Raw genomic sequence first — 11874 nt, forward strand, 5'->3', positions numbered from 1 at the left:
CCTGCATCAGTTGGTTCAGAGATAGGCAACGTTCCTACATCATGTTTCGAGGAAGAGATAATGGTGTTGTTCGAAGAGCCGCTCTCAATGATGAGAAAGAGCAAGCGGTAATAGATGGTCTAGAACGGAAGGTTAAGGCGCTCACCCTCCTACTGGATGAAATGCATCATCAGCAAGAGCCCCATCATGGTCCTAGCCTACATCGAGTGGAGGAAGTGACCAGTGATGAACAAAAAAGCTTCTTTGGTGACAAGGATTTCAGGGAGTTTCGCATAATCCGCGAGATTCGTTAGAGTCCGGGTTAAAGATTGAAATCCAAAAGTTTGATGATAGTTTTTCTTGTTCTGTAACTAAGAAATATCAAGTCATCGTGTATTGGGATTCACCACCAATCTATGATGTTTACTCTGACGATAAGGTTTCAGTATGTTCCAAATACATTGATCCTATTGTTAGTCGAATGCAAATGTCATTATCTCTAGTAACAATTTTGGAAAGGTTGCATTTGCCGAAGAATTATAAGAAGTTTCCTCAAAGAACCATGAATGCAAGCAATTATACCAGCAAAATTCAAGGACGAATTTTTCCTGAGAAGGTGAGAACGGTGGAGTATTCATGGAAACAAAATATGCTTGCATATTTCTGTTATTCTTTAATTTATTTTAATTCAGAATATATTATAATTAATTAAATTATTTTCATTTATTAAGTATATTTTAAAAATATGATAATTTAGTTAGGAATTTTATATTAGTTAGAAATATCTCTCAATTTTGGTAATAGTCATTTTTGATAATTTATTTAGGAAGTATTTGATTATTTGAAAAGGAGTTATCTATATAAAGTGTGTCGTGCCAACGGGAGCATGGCACAACATGCCACCTAACACACCAAATCCTATTCCTTTACCTGATGCATTTCCACAGGTTTGCCCCTAGAAACTGCAGTAGAACAAGAAACAGGAATGCATATAAAATGATAAAAAAAGACTAATTGAAAACTGAAAATCACCACATATCATTTCCCTTTGAGTCCAGAAAATAACAACAACTCTATCACTGATTTAACAATTACCTCAGAAAGACATCATGAATCAAGCAAAAATAAAACAAGTCGACAGACTCATTTTCACCAGAAACATTATATAACATACCTGGTCAAATTTTGCTTTGCCATATTAATGATTCTTCTCCAAAATAACAGCAGTAGTAAGAATATACAACGAAATCTCCTTAAATTCTACTAGAATGGGGTTACAAATTCTTGTCCAAAATATCATCAGTTGGGAATGACCAGAATGGGCTATAAATTCTACTTAGGCTCTTGTCTCTCTGTTTTGTTTTTTGTTTGGGGTTCTTTGTGTATTGGATACTTTGTAGCGCGATGGAGCTAGCTTAGAACATGGGTGTTCAGTTATACATCCATCTTAGCTGGCCTCCAAGCCTATTTATATCTATTTTTGGCTAACCCCTACGCCCATTTTGCACCCCTTAAAAACTTATCACAAACCTCTGCACTCCTTCCTTCGGGGACGGAGGGAAGGGAGTATCAGTGGGGTCACTTCCACCCACCAAGTTTTAAATTATAATGGGAAAAAGCCTGGGGTTCTTCACAACCTTAGGCATCATGGGAGCAAAAGATAGTGTCTTCAACTTTTATGCCTGACTCACAAAGAAGGGCTAAAGAAAATAAATATCGATGGACTTGAGACAACAACGGTATGCGAATTTAGGTGCAACAACCATTGTCGTTGTTGATAAAACACAAGATATTTTGACGTGCAATGTTTTTGTTGTTGCCTATTGACATCAATGTGCAATATTCCTTATCCAAATTTGATGTATTTATACTGGGAGATGCTACTGCCGAAGTATACAAATATGTCATGGCTCCGTCCCTGTCTTCCTCCAAAACCTGGATCCGCACCCCTAGCTGTACTCTTGTCGACAGAGACAGAGATATTCACTTCCTTATGGTTTGGTGTGTTTTTTTCTTAGTACACTGAGCCCTTCTTTGAGTTAAAAAAAGATCTACGTTAAACTTACAGGGGTTAGTCCACGAGTGAGTTGGAGGGAGTTTAATGTATTTTGAATCTTGGGGATTTTGAGGGAGTGTAAGAGTATAGGGAGTTTGAGAGAGTTTGGTGTGTTGAGTGTAGGGAGTTTGAGAGACTCTCCCAAAATCTCTACTTTTTTGAGAGATTTGGAGTGAGGCAAAAATATACTATAAACTCCCTAGAACTCCCCAAAACTCCAAAAAAAAAAAACTCCTTATCATTCTAATTTTTACTACTAACAGGGAGTTTAAGAGAGTTTAAGAGTTTCTTTCAAACTCCCCCACGACTAACGGGGTTTTTTAGGGAGTTTGGGAGACTCTTCTAAACTCTCTCACGACTAACGGGAAAAAACACAACTACACCCAACTCCCCCAACTTCCTTGAGGACTAACACCCTGTAACTTAGTTTAAATCAAATAGAATTACTGCCCCAAAATTTCTCCTCTAATTTTACCCGAAATCTCTTTCCCTAACATAACTCGACCTAACTTTTTCTTGATAAGTTATAATTTTTCTTTTCCTTTTTTAAGTTAGAAGAATGGTCCTTAGAACTATGCGTATGTACATTAACCTAGGAATTAAGTTATTACAAGGATTCGATTCTTCATGCGAGAGAAAGCTTGAAAACCATCAAACCACCCTAATGGTTCTCTAACTCGACCTAGTTTACTCGCTGCAACATATTCTCCATTGTATACCCTGACCCTACGTTGATCTAGACCATACACGTTATTGAAGTTGTAGGCTGAAACAAAATAGATGATGAATCTAAGACGTTCATTTAGCGGCAAACGTGTAAATCTTTTAACTAACGGATGTTAACTCCCCTAACGATTTGGTAACTAGACTTAGTTGCTTATCGAGTCAACAACACAAACACTAAATTGGACGAACTTAAGAACCAAGTCTTCTACTACACCAAAATCTATGACCCAATCACCAATTTGCTCAAAATTAATTTTAAACTTACGTAGTTTCTTTCTTTTCTTTTTTTTTTTCTTTTTTTTGTGGAAGTATTGAAATTTACTAAAAACTGACGTAGTATTTTTTGTTTGGAAGCATTTAGTTTTGCTAAGTGATTCTAAGCTTATTTTTCTGTCTATCAACAACGAGTTATGTTACAATTACATGTGGATGGCATATAACTTCTTCTTTCGATTCAAAACCATATCATTACATGTAGAATTTTAAATAAAGCAATTGCTTATATTCACTTATACCCAAACCTTATGAGATCTTCCATCTTTACTTGCTTTTCTTCGGGCATGAAAACTATTTAACACACTATTATGTAATTACTTATGATAGTTTCCTCCAACATCTCAAGACTTTGATTATATATATTCTGTTTCTTCACTAGTTCCTCGTCACAGCAAATAATTTTTACCATTTTTTGACCAAAAACATGGCACTAATATATTTTTTGAAACTAAGCTACATGATTCCGCCCTCTTAAGTTTCATATAAAAAATACTCCGATGTCTTTATGACCGTTCTCATGGTTTCTCCTCTTATATCTACAGTTCTTGCTATCGGGTTACAATCTGTTAAATTTTGTGTAAAACAGATGACATGCGACTTCTCATGGAAATTACATGCCAAGGGATAATTTTATGTCGTGATCCATAGAGAGTGGACAAATAAATTCCACGACCCCCATAATCCATTAAAGCAGCTAAAACTAATCCAACTAAATTTCAGCATGGAGCTCCAAAGATACGTAAATAAGAGTACCTAATCTCACTTTCTCCATTATAATCTATCAAAAACAAGATTAGTAGATTACACACCCCCTCTGGCCTCTACTTTCATCATTTTGGATCTCTCTTCTACAAAGTACGTTTCTGTCTAATCACAACCTGGATTCAATCTAATTGGCTGGTTGATTGATTATAAGATTCTCAATCACCCCATATCATATCACATGACACTAGCGTCTTGACTAGTAGCTCAATCTAGATGCCATACAGATGTCCATGACCCCACTTATCTATTTGGCTGGCCAAGATCTTCTACTCACTCTGTCTGTATGGCCAAGATTTTCCATCCAGTCATTAACAAAGTCATCAAAAAAGTTAAGACCTAATCACCGTACACGTGGCAATCAATGAAGTAGCCGCCCGGATAACGACTTATTAACCAACTGTCGGATTTTGGAGGTATCCGACAACTATAATATACCCTAGTTGGAATCGTTTCAATTTCTTATTACAGAAAATTTCTCCAACCAAACCAAAATAACAATTACCTAATTTACATATTATTTTTTAATTAATTATAATTAATGGAGTTGATGAATTTGGATGGTTAGGATCATACCTTAATCACATTGAAGACATACTATTGGCTGAAATTCTTGACATTATTAGATTTTGTACCTGCCATTATCAAATGTTTCTATTATTTTTAATCTTAAAAACAAAAAATATACCTCGTTGAATTATAGAATGTACAACTAATACATTTCTGTATGGGCTGTTCATTTCTCAACACGGTTTCCTCTTTCTCTTTTTCCTATTGATCATCATTATCATTTTTAGATTTTTTTCTTGATTAATCGGCAAAGAATTGTCGGTAGAATTGAAGCTCTACGGTCATTGCCGTCCAAGTTGGGAGATTTTTCTTTCCAAATAACAAGAATTATAAGGTAAATTCTGTTTGTTTATTTTGATTATAGCGGTTTATGTTAGTGGATTTCATTGGTACAATTTCTTTGTTCATAATTCCGAATCAAGTTTTGAGCTAGAATCGAATTACAACGGGTACATCCTTGTCTTTCTTTGAAAGGAATTACAAAAGGCACGTTGCAAACCGTGAAGAACTTCGACATTTTTGTGGTCGACGACCTCAAATTATGCAAATTTGGAAAGGTTGGTGTAGATGACGGATGTATATGAGCAAGTTCGATCCAATGTAACGGTGAAAAACCGGGCAATGATTTTGTTTCTTGATCCTAAAACATGATTAGAATCAAGTGGACAAAATAATTGTGGTGTTTTGATGGGGTACAAAAGGGTATGGTACACATTAGCAGTGGTTTTCTCATTATGTCTTTCATATTCTTCATCTTCATTTGGGCAGACCATGAACAACAGTGTCTCTGCAGCTAATTCATTAGATATTCTTCTTCAAAAATATGCATTCAAGGAATTATTAGTCCATAATCGTAGGACTGGTTCTCTCTACCATTCTGTTCTTCCTACAAATTTAACGGGCATTAGAGTATCGGTTGTCCGGTTAAGAAGCGGTAGTTTTTGGATTAGAGGAGCGAATTTTAGCGATTTTCGTATACCACCAAGAGTTAAACCAATTCCATATGTGAAGAGATTAGCCATAGTTTATCAAAATTTAGGGAATTTATCTTCTCAGTTTTACAATGTACCTGGTAATTATTCAATGCTTACTCCTGTTATTGGTTTCATTGTATACAATGCAACCAATCTAAACAACGTCAACGGGATGAAAAAGCTAGCGAATCTCACCACAACGAGGAACTCGATATCGATTCATTTTAAACTGCCGTCCGGGTTGAATATTTCGCAGGCCAAATGTGTTAAGTTTAATGAAGATGGGTCTCCACATTTTAGCCAATTGAAGCATCCAAATATTTGTTTGACTAATGACCAAGGTCATTTTGCGGTTGTGACCGTGCGTCCGGAGCCGCATCCGGAGAAGAAGAAGAAAGATAAGAGGTTGTTGGTGTGGTTGATTTTAAGTATTGTATTTGGAGTGTTTGCATTGTTGTTTATTGGAGTGCTTGGGTTTGTGGTTTATAGAATTGTGAAGATGAGAAGAATTGGTGCAATGGAAAAAGAAGCTGAAAATGGTGAAGCATTTGATACAATATGGGTTGGCAATAGTAAATTGCCTTCAGCTACATCAATGAGAACAAATCCTATTATTGAGTATTCTGAATCAGCTCCTTATTGATTCAATTCATTCATTCATTCATTCAATCTCTGTTTGTGTAAGGATTTGATTGCAAAATTTTGTATAAAGGTTAAGAAATTTTTACTCTTTTTGTTGAGATTTGTAAAAACATCATTAATTTACTGATAAAATTGGGATTTTTCATCATGTGATTATTCTTTTCCCTTCATGAGATTTGTTAGTCACACATTCTGTCATTTATTGCACCAAGAGAAATTTGTAATGGGATTTGAAGTTCAATGCTTAAGGAGAAATTTAATTCTACAACTGCTAGCGCAAAGCATGTACTGTAAAAACGATTTACCCACTGCATAGCATGTAATAATACTCGATAGCAAAGACAAGGAGCATGTGTAAAAACAATCATAAATACTTTATTTGGTCATGGAACTTTGGTGAATAGAAGCAATATTAGTTCAATGATGTAGATCCGAATACTTATGTATACACATTTGTCCGTTGTTTTATCACATACAGTGATACACCGAAGCTAAAAACTCTTCTGCGAGAAGGAATTGATAACAAATTATATAAAGGAAAATAGTTAAAAAGCTTTTTAAGAGGTTGGAGGAAACTATTATAAGAAGCTATGAAATGATTTAATGTTTATTTCATTTAAGTTGCTTAATTTGGAGGGGATATCGGGGAGATTATAATCAGTATTCAGTTAAAAGTAATAAAAAAAGAAAACTACCCTGTTATGAATACCGTTAAGAGGGTGATGAAATAAAGAATCATAGTATAACTCTTGAAAAAGCACGTATTACATCTGCATTTATGTTTATAATTTTTGGATCTCTTATTCATATATAGATACTTACAAATTTGATACCACGTACAGTTATATTAAGTTACTGTTCCTTTTGACCCAGCACACTAAATCTCTAGGTCTGCCAATGCCAATTTATTTCACGGATTGTATAACTTGTCTAGAACTTCCAAATAGTTTGATAACACAGTACAGGTGCTATTAACAGCTCCTGTATATAGATAGAAAAAACTATTAAAAGATGGTTAAACTGATTTCCATCTGCAATACAATAGTCTTGCTCACCAGAAATGCAAGATTGAGAATACCCAATTGATCATAAGCTTTCATCGATACAGTTTAAAAGCAAGCCTTGGTGTAACTAGAACTTCTAGTGGAGTGGCCTTGATATTACGTAGTCCTGCACTTCCTGTCATATCAATGGGCGCATCCGTAGGTGTTTTAAACTCAAATCCATGAATTAAACGAGCCAATGTCAATGGCAACATTTGAAGTGCAAGTGAGATTGCAGGACAAGATCTTCTCCCGGACCCGAAAGGAATGAATTCAAAATTCTGTCCTATAACATCACTGTCGACATGTTTACCACCACTGATAAATCTATCAGGGTTGAACTATAATGGATTGGACCATGCCCGTGGATCGCGATGAATTTTCCAGCTATTTACAAGTAACTGAGTTCCTGCAGGGATGTGGTAGCTAGCTATTGTACAGTCCTCGGAGGACACCAGAAAACCAGAGAGTGGGCCGGAGTACAGGCGCAGGGTTTCCTTCATGACAGCTTGAAGGTATACTAGGTTCTTGATATCAGACTTGTCCACTTTTCTATCCTTGCCTACGTGAATGTCTAATTCATCATGAACCTTTTTCAGCACAATTTGATTGTTTACCAGTGAAGATAATGCCCACACTAAAATGACCATATTAGTGTCCGCCACCCCAGGATAAGATCCTGCAAGACAAAACTTAGGATCATTGGATTACATATGCGGTAATGAATGCAACAGTCCACTGGTTAAATACGTACTTACCAGGCAAGTATATTTATTGACAATATCAGCATCATAGTAGTCCGATAACTTAGGGTTATCGTAAAGTACCGAAAGCATCACGTCCATCCAATCTTTTTCCGCTGCATTGGTTGGTTTCCCATAATATCCTCCATTAATCAATGTTTTTCTCTTCGTTTTATGTTCTTCCAGGCACTCCTGCATTAAAGCATCCAGCTCGTTTCCAGTTTTTTTCATCTCTTTCTCATAACCCCCCAAATCTAACCACCTTAGAAACGGCAAGGCATCAGATGGTACAAATGCATCCACTAGCCTGAAAAAGTTTTTAATTATCCGAGCACTCTCTTTATACCTCGCATCATCAACTTCTTCGTTTGCGCCAAAATTTCTCTTCCCCACGGCCATCATGAAAGATAAATTGAGTGTTAAATCGGAAAACCACTGTTTCATTTCCACCTTAACTAGACCACCAACGTCACCATTGTTGTTTTCCGTCCAAAATCTGTAAAGTTCTCTGAGCGACATGTTAATCTCAGAAGCCCATACATGAGATAACGACTCAATTCGCGTATGGGAGAGAAGTTCACGTTTCAATACCTTGCGGATTCTGCGCCAATAATGACTATAAGGAGCAAACCCGAACATCGCAGAGTCATAACCCATATGTCTTATAGCTACTTGACGTGGTCGAGAAGCGAATACTTTATCGTTGATCGTGAAACACTCTTTAGCCGCCTCCCAACTGCTAACAATTAAGGCTGTGTGAACACCCATACGAATAGTAAAAACAGGTCCATATTTATCAGCCATGGCTGCTAATGTTATATGGAAAAGTTTATCTGGTTCCGTACCCATGAGCTGTGGTAAATGACCTACAATCGGCCAGGCAGCAGCCGGTTCCGGTGGCCGTTTCAACTTTGATAATTTAGTTGATGGTTTCCATGAAAGAACAGAAAAATAGGCTAAAACAAAAACAAATAATCCCCCGAGAACCAAATTAGGTATTGAGAAGTAGCAGTTGATCTCCATAGTAGTAGCCGGGAGAAATGAATTTGCTGGTTACATTTCTCGGTTTCTTTATAGTCTTTTCTCGACAAAGCCAATGTTGTATTGTATTACGTTTAGGTCGATGTAAGATAGTACCTTATATCCCAAATCAGGCAAGAATTTTGGAATAAAAATGCATGCCTTTTTTTTTTTTTTTTTGTCTCAAGTGATGACAAACAAAAACTGAGAAATGTATGTATTGTTTGTTGAGAACTATTTCCTAGAGAATACCGACTATTTTTATTGTACTGTACATATGTAATAATAGTAATAATAGTTTATGGAAAATTGGTAATGGCAAGGAAGAATATCCGGGTCCTGGGAGGACAAAGACAATAATATTAATTTTTCTAAACCTCCGAATTGCAAAAATAGTCTAGCAAGAGCAGAACCATTTGGGGTTAGCCCAGTTGGCCAGGAGTCTGACTCTGAAATAGGAAGTCAACGGTTCGAGTCTCCTCTCAAGTGTAATTTATACTAACTTTAACATGAGTTCTAGAAGGACCGAGTTTGCTCAGTGCGGTAAGCCGGCAGCGCCAACTGGGCTAACCCCAGACGGGCCTATGCCTTAGCATCAAAAAAAACAAAAAAAAAGGAGGTTAGTAGGAGCATAGCTAGGATTCTAGCCAGGGTCGGAGGCAAGAATTCTGTTATGGAGTGCAAATTTTTTTGTTAGGGGTGCAAAAAATCAATAGTGGGCTTAAATATAGATTTTCTTTTATTGGGCCTAAAATAGGTTCTGGAGCCAGCTGAACAAGGATGCAAGTGCACACCCTTATAATGGGCTAGCTCCACCCATGATTCTAGCCACGGGTAGACAAAAAGATACCCTCCGAAGGTCAGGCTAGGTAAAATTGTAAAAAGGAAAAATTAGGGGGAGACCCAAAATAAATAATATTCTCATTGTCAGGCCCACAATTAATTTTGGGTTACCGTGACACCCATAATTATCTGAAATTATTAAAAACGTATGCATGACGGACTATGCATATCGTTGGAAATCTTTTTAAGAGAGCTACGCAACGAGTACAAAAAAGAATACCAAATTTTTGTTTTTCACGAAAAAATCGGAGGTGATCATCATTTTAGGCAAAATTATCGAAAACTTGATACATAACCATTATGCAGCCACCAAAAAAGATGCATAACACAATATGCCGACGCACAACGAATTATGCAACCATTTTCTCCACTGCATAACAAATTATGCATCTGCATAACAAAGTTATGCATCTATAACAAGTTATGTAACCATTGTTTTGGTTAATTTTAGTGCGTACATAAAAAAATTGATGCATAATGAAGTACGCATCCATATTTACGGATGCATATCAGGTTATGCATTTATTTTCTCGATGCATAAAAGATTATGAAACAATTTTCTCGATGCATAATGCATTATGCAGTCATATTTTCGGATGCATAACAGGTTATGCATCCATTTTCTTGACTGCATAATATGAAGATATTATTATAGGTGCATAACGTGTTATGCAGTCTATTTTTTTATTGGTTTCTATAGTAACAAACATCCACGACTTTACTGTGAGCATTATAACAAAGTAGAACATACAAAAGATACGTGTTATTAAATTCATGGGTACCCGAGCAAAGCTAAGGAATGTACTACACTTGTTTCATCTTCTCAAACTCCATATATGGATACTGCAACATCAAGTTCACCGGCTCCAATTTTCAACCCCACTCAAGAATAATATTCTCTACTGGCTATGCTTCCCAGTAATGTTAGTATGGAAGATTCCCTTAGTGTAAGTTTAGTGGATTGTTAGGGTAATATTTTCAACGGCCTGGTCAAAAGGTAACATCATTCATAATGTACACAACAAGCTAGCAACTATACCAATTTAGTGTAAGTTTGGACTGTTACGTGTACGTATCTCAAACCACTGCATCTCTCTCTGCATTTGCAAAGTGACCGAGTGAAGTTGAGACGAAGGTGATAACTTAGCAGCTAAATTGCACAATCACTTATACTGTATTCCACCAGTACTAAATAGTAATCACCAGCTTTTCCCAAAACAACATTACTAATTCATTCCATTCTTGCACCTTCCATTCTTGAATTCAACTCCACAGTGATAGCATAATACCCTTGTCTTCCATCACCGAGCATCAGTGCCAGTAATCAACCAATTCTAAATTCAAAACTTCCCTCGCTCTCTGTAATCAACAGCCACACCACTGTTATATCTGCTCCATTCCCTAGCCAAGACCTTCCAAGTAATTGCCATCATCAGCTCAAAGCACTCTCGACTGAAATATGGAGGCATTGTACCTCTTTGCCGTACACTCTGCTTTGAACACCAGCCCAGACAACCATCAGTTCATCCACCACAGCCATTTTCTACTTTTCCTTATTAACAACAACACCATCTCACAGAATCATCTTCTTGTTCTCGGGGTAAAGCTCAAACAAAACCCATTTCCTATAATTTCAACTGCGACCAAAATTATGTCCGAATCACACACTCGTATCAACTGTTGCTCAAACAAGATCCTTACTCACCTTTGGAAGAGTATATGATCAATTCTTTTGCTGTTTCTTCTTCAAAATTTCTCCAATCATAATTGAGATCTAAAGCCTGGTATCGAAAATTCCAAATCAAAACTAAAACCTAAAAACAAAAAATCGAATCAGACTGAACTGGATTTGAACGAAGAAGAGAAAAATTGATGAGAATCAAAAGTTGGAATCGCTGGAACTTGGAGAGAATCTCAATTTGAAACGAAATCTACATCTTCTAATTTATTCTCGCCACTCCCCGTATCTTTTTCTATTTAAAAATAATGGGTCTCCTAATAATTTTTTCTAAATAATGGGTGCGCCCGTGAAATTTTTGGACGGTGAGTTTCATGGTGGGAAGAATTCTAAAAATGGATGTGACTGTAGTTTTCACTTATAAAAATGGGAGTGACTAATTTGGAATAATCTATTGCGTATAGCTTATGCTAACTAGGCTTTGGAGCACCACAAATTTATTGCGTATAGCTTATGCTAACTAGGCTTTGGATTAATGGGGCACCACGACAATCAAACTTAC

At 36.5% G+C, this 11874-nt stretch overlaps 1 protein-coding gene and 1 pseudogene across 1 annotated transcript; one reads left to right on the forward strand and one right to left on the reverse strand.

Annotated features, from left to right (window-relative positions):
- Window positions 1–4492: 4492 nt before the first annotated feature.
- On the forward strand, window positions 4493–6205 carry LOC113340304. Its single transcript, XM_026585512.1, has 2 exons — window positions 4493–4703; window positions 4844–6205. The coding sequence occupies exon 2, from the start codon at window positions 5057–5059 to the stop codon at window positions 5984–5986; it is 930 nt and encodes a 309-aa protein (XP_026441297.1). The 5' UTR covers window positions 4493–4703; window positions 4844–5056; the 3' UTR covers window positions 5987–6205.
- Window positions 6206–7081: 876 nt separating this feature from the next.
- LOC113339445 lies at window positions 7082–8794 on the reverse strand (annotated as a pseudogene).
- Between the last annotated feature and the right edge of the window lie 3080 nt (window positions 8795–11874).

This window comes from Papaver somniferum, unplaced genomic scaffold (genome assembly GCF_003573695.1).
Source record: "Papaver somniferum cultivar HN1 unplaced genomic scaffold, ASM357369v1 unplaced-scaffold_21, whole genome shotgun sequence".
Classification (NCBI taxonomy): Eukaryota; Viridiplantae; Streptophyta; class Magnoliopsida; order Ranunculales; family Papaveraceae; genus Papaver; species Papaver somniferum.